Source organism: Melanotaenia boesemani, chromosome 6, assembly GCF_017639745.1.
Source record: "Melanotaenia boesemani isolate fMelBoe1 chromosome 6, fMelBoe1.pri, whole genome shotgun sequence".
NCBI lineage: Eukaryota > Metazoa > Chordata > Actinopteri > Atheriniformes > Melanotaeniidae > Melanotaenia > Melanotaenia boesemani.
The window spans coordinates 4678616-4695628 of record NC_055687.1 but is presented as its reverse complement, the minus strand read 5'-3'; the positions used below and the strand labels follow the sequence as shown (position 1 = coordinate 4695628).

The window sequence follows — 17013 nt, the reverse complement described above, 5'->3', positions numbered from 1 at the left end:
AAACTTAAAATATTGTGATAAAATCAAGTTTGGAGCCAAACAGAAAGGATCTACCTGAACATAAACGTCTCTGTTCTACCGTAGAAACCAGCAAATGTACCTGATAATGTATCTTGATGCCACTGCGCCTCATTTGATAGAAGAAATTTTATTTTTACAAGTCAGATTATTTAATCTGTTTTGAATCTTTTTATTTACACATTTATGTTTGTTTGGGTTGAAATGTGTCATTTCATAATCAAAATGTTTTATAATCTGGAAACTTTAATTCTGATTGACTCAAAGTGATTTTTATTGTTTTCTGATGTATTTTACCAGAAATAAAGCAGATGCTGCAGATGAAAGAAATGTCTAACTTGTGATGAAGTAGTACTTCATGCTGAGGCATGGAGAGATTCTGCTGGATGACGCTGTCATTATGTCCATGATGCGTCTTCAGCTTTATTCTCCCTGCGGTGCATGTGTGTTATTTGTATTGTAGTTTTCAGGAGTTAGCTAAGACGTGTGTAACAGCTGGTGAATGAAAAGCAAAATACAAAACACAGACACACGTGCACGCACGCACCGACTCGCTGCGCGCGGGCAGGTGACGGCATGTCCTGCGTAACTCCCACATTACTACTGTGTGTACATGAATAAATCAAAGACAAGCATCTGGACCAAATCCGGACCTCTAGTGTCCTGCAGGTTTTCAATGTGTCCCTGCTTCAGCACGTCTGACTCAAATTAATGAGTGATTGTGTAGAACTGGTTGCTGGATCCATTTCATTTAGGTCATGTGTGTTGGAGCGGGGACACGTTGAAACCCTGCGGGGCACTGACCCACGAGGTCCGGTTTGGAGCTATCTGTATGGCGCCTCAATGTTTCGTGTCCCGATATTTTAAGATCACAATAACATAATTTGCATATTCGCGTGTCACGTTATGACAATAAAACTATGACGTCATAACCCCACACCCTCGAGCTGGCTGCAGATCGTGTTTATAAAAATTTCCGGCACTTTCCGCTGCTCAGTTGGAGGTGGAAGAGCTTCGAGAGTAAAGGCATCCGGATCGCCAGTTTTGGAACTTTTTCTCTGACAAATGCCTCCCAAATCCATCAGAAAGTGTTTGGACCGGATCCTGGGCAGCTTGTCCAAAGAAAACTTTGACAAGTTCGTCCACGAGCTCGTGCAAAGACAGCAGGAGCCGCGCGTGCTGCGAAACAAGGTGGAGGGCGAACGAGACTGGGAAGTTGCAGAGGTGATGATCCAAATCTTTACTGAAAATACAGCTGTGGATGTGGCCATGGAGTTACTGAAAGAGATCGACCTCACCAGTGAAGCAGAGGAACTGGGTAAGCGCATCTCACCAGCCAGCATTTTACTAAAGCTTCAACTTCCATCTTTATTTATCTAAGTAATCTAAGTATCTAAGTGAGCAATATATATATATATATATATATATTGGACTTTCCCATTTTTAGTCTAATAGCAGAATTTCTTAGGTCATGTTTAAAGGTTTTAAAGGAAACTATGCACAATGATGCTCTGAGGCTTTTCCTGTTTGTGTCATAACATCCATGAAATCGTATCTTGATATTAAAGCTTCCAAACTTCCATGAAATAAAAATTAAATGCATGAAATTTTTCAGAATCTAACCGTGTTGGTTTTATTCTCACAGCTGGAGCAGCTGGTCCTCCAGGTGAGTTTTCACTACTGCTTCTATTTAAACAATAACAAGTATAACTTTATTTAAATTTGGCTGTTTCTCCTTTAAAGATGAGAAGATTTTTGCTTTTTATTTCTTCAGTCTGAACTTTTATTCAACACTGTTGTCAGACTTCGTCTATCTTTCTATAAATGTTAAACTATGACGTCACTCTTTATAATTCACTCAGTTTGTTTCTATAATTTGAACAAAGTATGAGTATTGTTCGTTTCCTGGCGGTTACATGAAAACGAAAGTCCATCATTTTAGTTTTAAGGATTTATGGAATAATCATGCAGAGCAGCAAAATGACTAAACTTCTGCTTTTATAGACGATCCCACTAATGATGATGAGTTGATCAGCAGCACGACGCAGTGGGACATGTGGTGTTACTGTTCAACTGAGGTTATATTTACCTCATTTTAGGTTTCCATGACAACCAGTAAATTTTTCTTTAGGTGACGTAACATTAAACCTTAGTTTTCCTTTTCCAGACAGTTATCTTTTAGGCCGTCCTCTGCTTCTGTCCTCAGTCTTGTCCTTCCACCCTTACATATTTTCCTTGTTTCCCTAAACGTCTACAGCAGACATAGATTTAACAATAAGTAAATTACGGCAACCTATAGAGACAAAAATGACACGTTTATGAAAACTGGATAAATCTTTTTAGGATGGCTGTTTGTTTATTCAGGAACTAAAAGATTATTTTCTTTCTTTTTCTCAGAGAAACACTTTGTGGACAAACACAGGACGGCCCTGATCCAAAAGCTGAGCCTGCTTGACCCCATTTTAGATGTACTCATGGATGAAGGTGTAATTAATTCAGAAATGTACAGTGAGATTAGATTAGAGAAACAGACAAAACAGGAAAAGGTGAGGAGACTTCTAGATTATCTCGAAGGAACTGGTGAGGAAGGTAAAGATGTCTTCTTGTCGGCCCTCAGGGACCAGCAGTCGTTTCTCGTCAAGAGCCTAGAAAAAAATTAAAAGAAAAACACAAAAGAAAACACAAGTTTAGTTTTATAAAAATAAAAATCTTCTGGTCTGAAAATATGAACATTTATTAATTAGAAGTTCACTTTTTTTTTTAATGCAATAAGCACCAAACTGAACGGGAATCAGTTTTTAGGCCTTTGAATTTGAGTCAGAAGAACAGAATTATACCTAAATGTTTACTCAGGTTTATTCAGGTCTGAGGATCATTTTCTGTTGGTTCTTTATCATTTATTATAAAATGATCTTGTTGGACTAATGTTATTGGTTTTCTCATATAGAGAGGAGAAAGGAGAAGCAAGAAGACAATATTATGACGTTTCTCCTTTATATGCCAGCATATATATACATATATATATATATATGTGTGTGTGTATATATATATATATATATATATATATAAGTTACTAAACTAAGCAGTGATATGAGTGAAATAATTACAAGACTCTTGCACATTGATCCCATTTATCAGGACTCTCTTTTGTGTAAGTGTGTGTATGTAGGTGTGTGTACCAAGCGTTATGGGTAAGTTGTGTTGAGTGATCATGCAAATGTAACTGCTCCACCTCCGAGGATCAGAGGCAGACCGAGAGGGCCCAGGCCCTGTGTAACCAGCAGCCACAGAGACCAGAACCGGGGCAGACCACCGCAGGAACGGCCATAGACCCGGCCCGGTCAGAAGGAGCCAGAACCCCTCTTCATCTTCAGACTGAACCGTTTTCTCTCTGACAATCAAGCATAAAACTTAACATATCTGAGTATTACATTTTAAACAAGTTAGTATTTTATTGACAGTTATTTAGTTTTATCATCAGTAAGTTGAGTCTCAACATGAATCTCACATATAAAAGTCTGTATTTAACAGGTGTGGATATAACTACGTATCCATACATTGAGGAGTGAGTGTTTGTTACTTGATAGATATTTATTCTATGGTATATGACTAATTAGAATTGTGTAGAATTGAGGGTTCCTAAGATCAACTTTATATAAGTTTCTCCTGTTTATATTATCGCAGAAGCAGCTAAACCTGCTGAGACATGAATACTTATTTCCTGTGTCAGAGGAACATCTCTGAACTGTTCCCACACACTTCATAGCGTAGCGTTCAACTCTCGTTTTACATTAACTGGTAGAAAATTTCCATTGTGACATAAAGTTACAGCGTTTATTTAACACGCATCACTTTTTAGGTCCACCTACCTACGATTTAACTTGATGCTAAAGTGGACCTGATCATGTGGTCGATGAGAGTGTAAATGCAACAGGAAGCATAAAGGTAACGGCTGGTATGTGGAGCTGCGCAATAGCTGCAACTAAAACTACATGTTTATCAGAGAAGAATAACCCGCTCAGATTTCTGCTTCTGGGAGCTGAATAAGCTACAGGTATGAACATCAGTGTGTTATTAAAGTTTTCAGTCTCACAGACGAGACCGGTTATTTCACTCTTTCACTCCGCAAGACGAGACACGTTCACTGATGGGAAATACTCGCTAGTGGCAGCAACATGAATCATTTTACATAGAAGTAAACATAAGAGGATGGATTTCAGATAAACTACTTAATGTGAAAGTTATTTTAAAACATGTTATATCCCAAATTCCTTCCCTCGCATTTCCAGTCCTACTTTCTCCGTCAAGCTGGCTTTAAAGTGAGCCGGTCAGCAGTAACAACAGACTGCTCCATTTGGTAAAAGCTGCTCGTCATGAGGGAAGAATGGAGCAGGAGATCTTTGAGTTCTGGAGATCTGCAGGAGCTCTGTGGGGTTGGCACTAATGCAGGCTCTGCATCAGTCTGATTTACATCTTTCTTTACTGGTTGATCTACATTCCTACCCTCACCCATGGCCATGAGCTGTGGGTAATGGCAGAAAGAATGAGATCACGAGTACAGGCGGCCAAAGGAGTTTCCTCTGCAGGGTGTCGGGCTCTCCCTTAGAGACAGGGTGAGAAGCTCAGACATACAGGAGGATGCCTCGTGGACACCTCCCTGTGGAGGTTTTCCCACTGGGAGGACACCCCAGGGAAGATCAAAAGCAGGATGGAGGGATGGCTGGTTTGAAAACGCCTTAGGATTCCCTCTGGGAAGCTTGAAGAAGTGGCAGGGAGCTGCTGCTACTAGTCCACCTGACCCCATAAGCAGTAGATAATGGATGGATGTGTGTTGTTAACTGGGAATTTAGCAATATCAAAAAATATGAAATCTTTTATTCAACCTTTAGCTGTTTAAGAGTGACTGTCTCAGACTTTGGAAACAGTAATAACTTAAGAGTTTTATTTGTCATAAAGGGAAAAAAATGTAACTCTTGCAGCAGAAAAAGGAGGGAAAAAAAACAGCAGTCAGTACTGGAAATCCAGTACTGGCTTTAATACTGGAGCTAAATACAGAAAAACATTTAAATATTTACATAAAACCTTTTTTACAGACATCAGTGACATGTGGTGAGGCTCAAGGCTGGAGTCACATTTACAATTAGAAGAACTGAAAAGAGAATCTTATTTTACTATTCATCCAACAGCATGCAACTACTGGTAATGCTTCACATCCCTCTTTCAATCACAACACAGTGTGTGGGTGTGTGAGTGCGCCCCCTTGTGGTGAGGCAAAGTACTGCCTGCCTCACCTGCTGACTTTTCTTGCACTTCATTGTAGATCAGCAGGAATAATTCTCTCACACACATTAAAGACATTACACAGACTGTGGAGAGTCATGGTGTATAACAAATATTTCTGTGATGTTCATATTGGCGATAAGCTGAGGACCAGAATGCGTCATGCAACCCAGTTTAAATTGGACCGGGCAGCCGAGAGGAAGCACAGCTTGCTACCGCCTCACCTGAAGTTTCTGCCCTGGATTTGATGGGGAAATACTCAAAATCTGCAATTTTTACTTAATACAGTGTCAAAAATGTGTAGAGTCATACTGAAAATGCATTTTAACACAGATCCGTGGAAAATAATAATATTTATGTCCTGTACTTTTTTTCTTGACCGTTTCCACTTTGTTCGTAGTGCTGAGGGACGATTCCTCTGACCAATCACATTTCCCAGTTTTTGGCAAAAAATGCGTATAGACCCATAATGTACCGAATCCGTTGGTGATTATTTACTGATCATATAAAGGAGATTAAACATGTTTACCAGTTATTGGCTACTTAGCAGTCATCGCTGCGAATCAAAACAGAAGCAGTGTTCGTTGTGCCAACCCGGAACGCCTGGACCGAGAGACGGATTTATCCTCATCTACTTCCTTTGTTGAGGTCAGCGATGAGATGTGGTTCAGTTTTCAGAAGGACTGAGTAGAAGATATCTTTGCAGGCTTTGCCAGCTTTCAGGGGACCACAGTAGAGCTCTCTTATCTGACTTTCAGAGGTATCAAGACGTTGTATCTTATTGTAAGTTTCTTGGTGGATAACTTCTGCCTTTAGAAGGGCATCCAAAATGGGTCCAACGGGGCTCACTCTCTGGATCAACTCCACCATGTGTTTGTCTACAAAATGTTCCTCTGGAAAAGAAGGAAAGATGAGCTCAGATCAGTTCAGGCTTGATGTAAGGATCCAGGTATCTCTTAAATGATCCAGGATCAGTGACAGTCCGCCTACCTTCAGGCTCAGGGTTCCCTCCAGCTGCTGCAGACAAGGCTGTCGCAACTGAAACAAAGTCAAAGAAAAATCATCAGTTTACTGTTTTCCTGTTCTTCCTCTGTGTCGGATAAATATTCAACTAAAACATCTCGATGTTCTGATGCTGAGTTGATATTTGGATCAGCTCCAGAACAGATGTGACAGTTAGAGCCTTTAAACTCACCATCAGCCATGGAACTGAAGCCTGTTGCTCCTCCTGAGGACCCTGCAGCCGTAACATAAAACACTTCAGTAACGTATTCCTCGTTATTGTGTTAAAGCATTTATAAACAACATTTACAGCTTCCCTCCTTAACAGAAGATGTTCTGGACCTGTAGGAAGCTGAAATCTGATGTTTTCATCAGTGTGTTTTCTTGTATTTCTGCTGCATTATGAAGCCATTTCTGAGCATAAAGAATCAATTCTGCATCTTCAGGCGTCTACAGAAAAATAACCAACCACAACATAAAACTGTAAGAAAAATTACAGCGATATAAACATTAACTCCACCGTATGACGTGTGGTCTCACCTCAATTAAAGATTCTCTAAGCTGAAAAAATTAAACCAAGTTTTATACCATGAACACATTTTCCTTAACCAACATCCATCCAACAAGGTCGAACCAGAATGGACGGAGAATACTTATTTTAATTAATTTATTGTATAGTTCCAACCTTTCGCTTTGTTATCTTTATCTGATTTGATGGATAGTTTATTATAAAAAAAACATCTTAATTTAAAAAGGAAAATGTTTTTCATGGTAGAGGTGGTCAAGATGCCAAAGCCTGAACAGATCTTTAGTGATGAACAAGGCAAATCCACTTACCTTGTGTGTAGCTTTCATATTCCTCTGAAAATAAAGACAAATATTTAGTGTTTATTTAGAAGTAAAACATCAGCTTTTCTCTGTTCTCATGCCTTATAAGCTGGAGAAAAGAAGATTTCCTGTCTGGTTTTTGGGGGTGGAGAATGTTGTATTGCTTCATGAATTAATGTTCTATGGAGCCTCTTTTACAACAAGCGACGCTCCGTGTGCTGCATCTCGGTGTAAATGTTGAAACGTTTGGCACAATTTGCACATTACTCAACACAAACTGCTCCAGCTCCTTCACCCTGGACGGGTTCTGATGGTTTTCAGAAATCATGATGACAAACCTCCAGTTCTTAATCAGTCTCGGGTCGTTGCTGTGACGACGCCATTCAAAGACATTTAAACATGTCCCTTAAACCTCAAAGTTCCTTTAAGAGGATGTTGGTCTCAAATGTGTCCCTTTTTAGGACCCTGCATCGTTCCTTCAATTCTGGCCAATTCCCCATGACAAACATCAAAACAGCATGATGCTTCCGCCACCATGCTTCATCATGCTGTTCTTAGGCTAATGGGTCATTGGAAACTCCTGAGTTGGTCTATTATAATAAAATGTAATACATTATTTCTTTGAATAATTAGAATTATAAGTTGTAAGGCAACAAAATGCAAGCGGTATTCACCTCAGGGGGAATACTTTGGAATCAACCGTTAACTAATTAATTAGTAAATAAATCCAAATGAAATTCTTTCTAAAAGAACTAAAATAATTCAGCACAGACCTCTTCGAATGTCGCACCCCCACACTGACTGAGTGTCCTTTGCAGGAGTGAGTTCAAGGTTGAAGTTTCTGTCTGGATTTTCAATGTACACTTCGTAGAAATCTGGCGATCCAGCGGGATATTTAAGTTTTACTGCTTCCTAAAGAAAAACATGAGAGAAGGATTTCAGTATCATTAGCTGCTGGTGTGACGATGCTACGCTAAAATCCAGGATTTCCAGCCATGATCATGAAGATGGTATCATGTTTACCATGAGAGAGATTCTTTGCATCATAAGAAAAAAGTTTTGCATGTAAAACAGAAACAAATTGTCAACAAGATGCAGTCTGGAAACTTGAGGTGGTTGAAATAAAGCTAAAGCTCAGGCTCAGAGATGAAGGTTGGTGATTCTCTGACAGCATGTCAACAAGCTATTGGGTGAAGCCGCTGGTTTGATCCCATCATAGAAAGAATTTTATGGTCTAACACATATGTAAATAATTAAAAAGCATACCCTAGGATAGATAACTGCTTCCTCAACACTGGCTGTGAGGATGAAACGCTCACGCATTTTCAGGGATCTGGTTGGAGGCGGCTTTGAGATTATTTTATGTCCACAAGAAGTTTTCTCGAGGTCCATCTTCTGTAAATAACAACATGAAACAAGATTACAGCAGTCTATTAATTAAGCTACGACATGATAATAACAACAATAACAGCAATAATTACTGTATACATTTTACAGTGTGTTATATTTGGGACTGTGCTATACAGTCTATGTCTGATAAACACGGCTGCTGGTGAGGAGAAAATCTTTAATGACCTGTTGGAGACCAGGATCACGTGGGATCAGATAAACATGCAGTGTGAGAAAAGCTGTGTTGATCTGATATATCAACACGTTACACTTGTATTTCACAGGAACGCCGGCTTTCATCAGGACCGCTCTCGGAGAGAAGATTGGTTCTGTTAACTTGACATGTGACGGTGTGACCTCAGACACTTTCTCCACGACATCTCCACAGTCGTCTATGTGTAGGACTGCAAACTCGTCCAGTATTTTAGGATTATCCTCTGCACATAATAAAAACAACAGCAACAGTTACAAGAAAAGGCTTGCATCCAGAACGTTTCAGACATTTTTATCTTCATGTCCTCTTACCTATGCAGACCCAGTGTGGCAGGTACACCTCATTAAACTTCCCAGTAAGGACTGTGAGGTCAATTAGAGGACCTGCAGGAACGTAATGTCTGCTTTCCATCCTCTCCATGTGTCCATCCCAGGAGCAAAACTGGTACTTAAAGCTGGACCTTTCCTTACAGACCCAGCGTAACCCAGAGACACTGCACTCGAAGCGTCCTGCTTCAGACTGCAGGCTGAAATTTAATAAATCTGGTTTAATGAACGTGCCATGAGACAAAGAAAAAGTAGCTGCTGGAGCAACACACAACCAGACAAAGGTCACGTAAAACGTGACAATTACATGTTCGTAAAAGAACTGCTCTCACATTTTAGATGGAAAAAAGATAAATCAGGCCAAGCAGAGGATTCTTCACACAGCTTGTTATTTGGTAAATGAAAATAACAAATAACAGATGTGAGATAAAACTGTTTTAACTTTTGATCCTCCTAGTTTTGTAAAAGTTTGAGCCTAATTTACATTATTGCTATGCTATCTGGTGACACACATTTCCAACCTAACTCCAAAAGTATGAAGCTCTTCTAAAGGAAGTCATAAAGAACTTGGGTCTAAAGATGAGTTGATTTATACCTGAATGTTATTTCCAAATTAATTTAGTCATTTCTCTTCATTCGTGTTGCATAAATATCTATCTGTATGTTGTTGTAGGCAAAGAATAACTAGCCCACATTTTGTTTATTAGCATTTTATTAGCAGGAAACCCTCCTATTATGAGATGCAAGCAGCCTCCATCACACTCCTGTCATCATAAAACTTTGTACTTTTCTTTATTTGAGTAGCATAGCGCTGCCGGCCCATCGCTGCAGTCCAGACTCTCCCACAGACATCATGTGTTTATGAATAAAACCCCTTTAAATCAGTTAGCTAACAACCTGCTGCACTGTCCTGATTTCATCTGATCTACTGTAAATTCTTTCCATTATCTTTGTAAAATATCTGAATCAGGCCTCAGGTTGGTAGTTTTCCTTCACTGAAGTGGATTTTTTCCAGTAGTTCCAGTTTGTTTTTTACCTGTAACTGGGAGCTTCGCCTGCATCTGTGCTGTTCACCTCAGGTTCAAGTTTAGTCCAGCTGCTGGAGTCCTGCAGACAAAATCATTTTCACAAACAAGTGCAGATTTTATTTGATTCATAAACACAGAAAAGGTCAGAAACATGAATGAATGGCTTAAAGTTAGAATTACCGCTGTGCTTTCAGGCGCTTGAAGGGTCTTTTTTAAAGCTCCTTGTTGAAACAAAAAAAATCAACTTTCTTTAATAGAAATCATGTTATTTTCCGTATGTCTAGTGGAATATTGTCATGTGTCCATAATCCCTCCAAATCTATGTTTTTATATGTATTACCTTTAGATGCTGAGATGCTTTCTGACAACTTCTCCACCAAGTCCATCCTGTCAATATCCTTTAAAGCATCCATGACCACCTCCACCGTGCGCTCACCAAACCTCTGCACAGTCAGCCAAACTAAAGAAGGAGTGTCCCTCTCATATTGGAATCTTTGGAATCTGGGGAAACTTGGGCTGTCTCTGTACTCCAAGATCAACCAAAATCTTCTACGTTCTTCATATTTTAAATGCTGCAGCGTTTCCAGGACCTTCTGGACCATGTCTGCTTCCTGGTGGAGCGGGAGAGGCGGATCTTTTCCTGTAGATATCAGTAAAAACAAAGACGTCATTTATTCATTTCTAATTAACAAAGATTCAAGCTAAATACGTTAATGTGACTGGAATTCTAGTGAATAAGAAAAAATATATTTCTTAACCAGTTCTGAAGTATAGAGTCTAAAGTGACAGTTTTTTCTTACCTTTGCCTCCTCGGCTCCTTTCTGACAGGTTCCTCTGAGATTTCCAGTTCATGTACATGAAAACCTCCTCAGTCACTTCCACAGACCGCCATCCAAGTTTCTTTACCATCAGATCCACCAGTTTCTGTGTCGTGTCCGCTTCCTCCACGTTTCTCTTTGAGATCCGATGGGACGTGATGTGCTGCAGCCACCACTTGAATTTCTCAAAGTCCATGTAGCTCAAAGGATTTAATGTTTCCATAAGACGCTGTTTGATTTCTGCATCCTGAAAATCAGAGGCAGTGTTCACATTTTCATTTTTCAGTGATTCTGTAATTAGGGGTACATTTCAGCTCAACTTAAAAGTAAAAAAATCTGTGTACTTTTTGGCTTATTAGTCTATTTGTTTCCATAGTATACCCCTGGACTATTCTAAATCCATTCATTCGCAAGCTTAAGCTCTAATTGTTTTTAAATATTCAAATCAAAATAAACAGCTGGTTCATTTTTTGTCAACCGTGGTTATTAAACAATTATTAATGTAACAATTAGGGCTGTCAAACAATTAAAACTTTCATCAGATTAATCACAGCTTTACAAATAAATCATGATTAATCACCATTCATAACTATGCCTGAAATCTGCCCCTTTTAATTTTATTGTATCACCAGAACGAGCCGATGCTACAAACATTTACTGTTAACTGACCTTCTCTTAAACGTCAGATGTCCAAGGGTCAGTAAATGCAGCATTGTCATGTACTTCTATATGTTGTTATGTTGTTAATCCATCTTTACCATCTTCTCAGTCACAATTCAGAATTCATATATCATCATCTCACCAACCGTCTCCACGGTGATAATTTCTGTCCTAAAACCAGCAGATGTGACGACTGAAGTTAAACATTGAAGAAGAAACTCTGATAAAACTGATGATCTGGATAAAAACTGCTTTTTCCTTTAAGTGTTTGTGCAGCAGCGGTAAAAGTCCTACAGCAGCATCACCCAGAGTAAACAGCTGTTGATAAAACAGAACTTTAGCTGTTTGTTTTACACGTTTTTCCCTTTTTTACACTTTTTTTCCTGGTCGGTGCTTCTGCCTGCACATACCAGAACTTTTCTAGACTCGCCTCTGCATAGTTGTACTACAATTCTTTCAACAGCTACATCCCTTCGTCAGCTACTTTATTAGAAACGATCCTGCCAAAAACAATACTTTGGGGTAAATACGTGTGAACCATGAACCGTTAGTTTCCTCCTTCTCCAGAGTTCCCACCAAAAAAGATGTGCCCGCCAGCAATGTGAGTCATGTGACTTTGGAGTAAACCGTTGCTGATTTATAAGGGTTTTATCAGTGGGGTAACACATTTGACAATTTCTCAGACACATGTGAAGTGAATAATTTAATTTATCTTAATGTTTTAACTAGATCTGAAAACAGGTTTATCAGGTTTTAATAATGATTTTTTTTAACAATTCCAATTTATAATTTTGCTAAATAAACTAATATACTATGGAACCTGGTAACTTTTTGTATGAAATTAAAGAGAAATATCATCCAATATAAAATTGGTCATTGTTTGAAATAATAGCCAATAATATTTGATCAAATTGACAAGTACACCATATGGACCTGAAATGTACCCTTAAATATAGAATCACTCTTTTACAATTTACATCACTGATGACTATGAAAAGCTTAAATACTCTGTTAACCCCACAGTTATGTGCTTGAATTAGTTACAATGATTTGAACTGTTTTATAGTATAATGTATACCTAAAAGGAAGCTATAAGTCCAGACAAAGTCCTGACATTAACTGGAACATACAAACAGTTTTATCCAAGAGAAGAATCTTAGAACGATACAGGTTAAATTCTAGTCTTTGTTTCGTTTAGATCATGATGATTTGAAGTGTGAATCATCTGAATGAAATCTGTGAAGTTACTCACTCTGCGAAACCGATCAGCTGATTCGACAAGTTTGCCTTTTTCTAAGTAGAGAAAACAAACATTTTAGTTTCATAAGAAATCCAAAAGTGTCCACGACGGCCACCCAATGCAAATCCAGTTTGATTAAACATTTACACAATGACTTGAGCCTGATCTCACAGAGATACTGGAAATAAAAACTTTAACAGCACATGATGCGGCGAGATGTGTTGAAATGATCAGGTGATGTCACAGAAAGCAACAAGCTTCTCCTCCACAGACTGAAGTGTGTAAATAAATCAGTACATTGAATGGTAAATGGTCTGTACTTATATAGCGCTTCTATCCAAAGCACTTTACATGTACGTCACATTCACACACACATTCACACACTGATGGCGGAAGCGGCCATGCAAGGCGCTCAACCACGACCCATCAGGAGCAGTTAGGGGTTCGGTGTCTTACCTCGACATGAGCTCTCAGGGCCGGGATCGAACCGGCAACCCTTGGGCTGCAGGACGACCGCTCTACCCACTGAGCGCTAAATAAGTACAGACCATTTACCACTTAAGTAGAGAAAACCCACTCACCTGCAGGAGGAGCTGCTCCAGCTGTGAGATCAATGTTAGATTCTTACAATGTGATGCATTAAAACTTTTTCATGCAACTGTAGAAGCTTTAATATAAAGAAATGATTTCATGATTGCGTGTAAAATAAATGTATTGTGTTAAGAAAGACACAGAGTTACACAAATAAATATGATGCAGTGTTGTGTGATATGAAGATCTGGTAAAAACCAGGTTAATATTATTATGTTATAGTATAAAACCTAAGAATAAAAAGGGTATGAATTAATTTTACTGCTGTATTTTTATATTTCTGTTTGCTGAACTAACAGTCTAATCATCACAAACCTGTTTAAACTTACCTAAAGAGTAAAAGAGATCCGGCTGCTGGTCCCTGAGGGCCGACAAGAAGACATCTTTGGCTTTATCGCCAGTTTTACTGAGATAATCTAGAAGTCTCCTCACCTTGTCCTGTTTTGTCTGTTTCTCTAATCTAATCTCACTGTACATTTCTGAATTAATTACACCTTCATCCAGGAGTTCATCTAAAATGGGGTCAAGCAGGCTCAGCCTTTGGATCAGGGCCATCCTGTGTTTGTCCACAAAGTGTTTCTCTGAGAAAAAGAAAGAAAATAATCTTTTAGTTCCTGAATAAACAAACAGCCATCCTAAAAAGATTTATCCAGTTTTCATAAACGTGTCATTTTTGTCTCTATAGGTTGCCGTAATTTACTTATTGTTATGTCTGCTGTAGACGTTTAGGGAAACAAGGAAAATAAGTAAGGGTGGAAGGACAAGACTGAGGACAGAAGCAGAGGACGGCCTAAAAAATAACTGTCTGGAAAAGGAAAACTAAGTTTTAATGTAACGTCACCTAAAGAAAAACTTACTGGTTGTCATGGAAACCTAAAATGAGGTAAATATAACCTCAGTTGAACAGTAACGCGACATGTCCCACTGCGTCGTGCTGCTGATCAACTCATCATCATTAGTGGGATCGTCTATAAAAGCAGAAGTTTAGTCATTTTGCTGCTCTGCATGATTATTCCATAAATCCTTAAAACTGAAATGATGGACTTTCTTTTCCAAACCTGGAAACTGCTGTTCGGTTTAGGATCGACTAACAATATTCATATGTTCATACAGCTTTAGTATAAAGTTATGAGCTCATGGTTGAATGTGAAGAACAATCCATCAGATAAGCTGTTATGTACGTATGTATGTGTGTTTGTGTGTGTGTGTATGTATGTATGTATGTATGTATGTATGTGTTTGTTTATTTATTTGTTTATTAACTATACTGAAGGTGAATAAAACATTTGTTTAAAATTACAGAAATGAAAATGGAAACCCGAAAGTGTGTAAGCAGAAGCTAGTAGCTTATAAAATGACTACCCATTACAAAACAAAATGTTACCAAATTACTATTACCAAACACAATTAAGTTAAATAAAGACAAGAACAAGAAAGCAACTTATAAAACTATTACCCACAACAAGAGCTTTAGCATTTCATTCATCATGCTAATTTATTAATCATGTCTCGTGTTATAACAGAAGGAAACGACTCACCATCACTGGGACCAGATGTTGGTTTATATCTACATGTCTGCGCTAATTTACCTGTAAAGAGGAAGACTCAGAGTTACGTTGATAAATATCATGCAACTAAAGCCTGACACAGAAACTAGCCAAACTTTTGTCAAACGCTGCCACTGACCCGCTGGATTCCTGTGGAGGTGGTGAGGGTGGACGTAGTTTTTACACAGTTTCTGTATTTTGCCTTCATTTTTCTTAAATAGTGTGTGTCGTATTTTTGTTTATCTAAGATTTTATTTATGTGATTTGAAGATTTGGTCCCATCAGCCACCTGTCAGGTTTCTGCTGCTGGAGGCTGAATCACACCAGCTGGTGGGGTTAACCCATTCTAACTCCAGTTACTGGTACAACTTCACATTTCTGCTGTTATTCTCATTTATTCAGGCAGAGCAACAGACAGATTTATAATGGAATATTTTCTCTGGGGACACTAGATGTCTCCAGACACCAAGAACAATATGACCCGGGCTGAAGGGGTTAATGTCCACAGTGAAAGAAGAGTAGAAGCTGATTGTTTGTTTTCACTGCTCACAATGAAGTGAACTACAATTAGATAGATAAATAAAAATGGAAGTTGTAAAGGTGGCTAACGTGAGTTCATAATTTAAAGAATTTTATCTTAAATTGTAATTGTATCATTCATAGATTTTATTCTAGAACTTCCTGTAAACTCGGAAATGTCTTATTTTGAAAGGGCTGCATTTCATGTTAACAGCAATTGATGGTGTAAAAAATCATTGCAGACGGTGTAAAACGTATTTCAAGAAGCTAAAACATTCATAAGATGCAGTAAAAAGCACAGTACCTAGCACCAGTCGAAAGTGGCAACATGGTAAATGTAATGAATACATTAAGACGTGTAAAAAAACTGAACATTTTTTAGATGTAAACATTGCTAAACTGTGGTGCTATAAGCTAATTGAGGTATCAGAAGTAATGGTATACAGTTATGTAATTAACCCCTTTTGTGTTTATTTTTTGTTTAGCTCTTTAGTTGGTTTATGATCAGAAAGTTTTGATGGAATAAAAACCACCACAGACCATCAGTTAAGAGTGTTTATTCGACTGGGACGCTACAGAAGTTGAAGCTTTAATCTTTAGTAAAATGCTGGCTGGTGAGACGCTGACACGCTTACCCAGTTCCTCTGCTTCACTGGTGAGGTCGATCTCTTCCAGTAACTCCATGGCCACATCCACAGCTGTATTTTCAGTAAAGGTTTGGATCATCACCTCTACAACTTCCCAGTCTCGTTTCCCCTCCACCTTGTTTAACAGCACGCGAGGCTCCTGCTGTCTTTGCACGAGCTTATGGACGAACCTGTCAAAGTTTTCCTGGGACAAGCTGCCCAGGATCCCGTCTAAACACTCTCTGATTGATTTGGGAGGCATTTTTCAGAGAAAAGGTTTCAAAACTGCCAGATGCCGTTACTTTCGAAGCTCTTCCACCTCGAACTGTGCAGCGGAAAGTGGTGTTGTGTCAAGGCAGTTATCCCCGACAGAAACTGTATCCCGTGACGCGGGAGCGCGCACTCGTTGCGTCTACCGTTATTTTCTTCATTGTGCTGAATTTCACCACATAACCTTAAAATGAACAGCGTGCTTGTTGCTGAAGTTTTTATGTGAGGACTGTTGTTCTGCCAGCGAGCTTCTGCGAAGTTTTTCTTAGCTTTTAGCGCGATATATTTTTCGTTTTTTTTCTTTTGTTTTTCTTTCTTTCCTTCTGCTTTTTATTTTCGAACATGTGCAAGTAACACAAAAGAGTAAACTGAAAATAAACAAAAACAGGACAAAAACAAAACATGAATAAATACATAACAAAATAAAAAACAATACAAAAATATTAATAATATAATATATTATTGAATTATATTATATATATTATATTATAAATAATATATAAACCCAACATGTCCGAAACGGAGTAAGTTGAAGCATAAGCTTATTTACACCTACCCCAGTCTCAGAAACACACACACTTACATAAACGTATTTACAACAATTAGAAAATAAATAATTTAAGCAAACAAATAAAAAAATAATACATATATATGACA

General features: G+C 38.5%; 2 protein-coding genes across 5 annotated transcripts; one reads left to right on the top strand and one right to left on the bottom strand.

The window, feature by feature from the left end:
* Window positions 1-1018: 1018 nt before the first annotated feature.
* Window positions 1019-4603, top strand: LOC121641699 (apoptosis-associated speck-like protein containing a CARD). Its single transcript, XM_041987989.1, has 3 exons — window positions 1019-1336; window positions 1664-1684; window positions 2416-4603. The coding sequence occupies exons 1-3, from the start codon at window positions 1084-1086 to the stop codon at window positions 2676-2678; spliced, it is 537 nt and encodes a 178-aa protein (XP_041843923.1). The 5' UTR covers window positions 1019-1083; the 3' UTR covers window positions 2679-4603.
* A 342-nt stretch (window positions 4604-4945) lies between these two features.
* LOC121641650 lies at window positions 4946-16465 on the bottom strand. Of its 4 annotated transcripts, XR_006010753.1 has the most exons (17): window positions 16096-16464; window positions 14933-14983; window positions 13724-13975; window positions 12816-12856; window positions 10886-11150; window positions 10426-10725; window positions 10266-10306; window positions 10094-10164; window positions 9043-9257; window positions 8704-8954; window positions 8395-8523; window positions 7902-8040; window positions 7138-7161; window positions 6494-6541; window positions 6289-6336; window positions 5828-6191; window positions 4946-5167 (listed from the first exon to the last, which is right to left on the bottom strand). XR_006010753.1 is itself a non-coding variant. In XM_041987920.1 (16 exons), the coding sequence occupies exons 1-16, from the start codon at window positions 16346-16348 to the stop codon at window positions 5926-5928; spliced, it is 2394 nt and encodes a 797-aa protein (XP_041843854.1). In that variant the 5' UTR covers window positions 16349-16464; the 3' UTR covers window positions 4946-5925. The 4 variants fall into 4 exon arrangements, 3 of the variants coding, with proteins under 3 accessions (XP_041843854.1, XP_041843855.1, XP_041843856.1); XM_041987920.1 differs by having other exon boundaries at window positions 4946-6191; XM_041987921.1 differs by having other exon boundaries at window positions 4946-6191; window positions 6494-6535.
* Window positions 16466-17013: the final 548 nt, after the last annotated feature.

Bases quoted from the DNA above. Each gene is read 5' to 3' on its own strand.
- LOC121641699 (XM_041987989.1), top strand. From the start codon at position 1,084: ATGCCTCCCAAATCCATCAGAAAGTGTTTGGACCGGATCCTGGGCAGC. The intron at 1,337-1,663 runs GTAAGCGCATCT...TTATTCTCACAG, and splicing joins CAGTGAAGCAGAGGAACTGG to CTGGAGCAGCTGGTCCTCCA. The intron at 1,685-2,415 runs GTGAGTTTTCAC...TCTTTTTCTCAG, and splicing joins TGGAGCAGCTGGTCCTCCAG to AGAAACACTTTGTGGACAAA.
- LOC121641650 (XM_041987920.1), bottom strand. From the start codon at position 16,348: ATGCCTCCCAAATCAATCAGAGAGTGTTTAGACGGGATCCTGGGCAGC. The intron at 13,976-14,932 runs GTGAGTCGTTTC...TCTTTTTCTCAG, and splicing joins AACATCTGGTCCCAGTGATG to AGAAACACTTTGTGGACAAA. The intron at 12,857-13,723 runs GTAAGTTTAAAC...TTCTCTACTTAG, and splicing joins GGATCTCTTTTACTCTTTAG to AAAAAGGCAAACTTGTCGAA.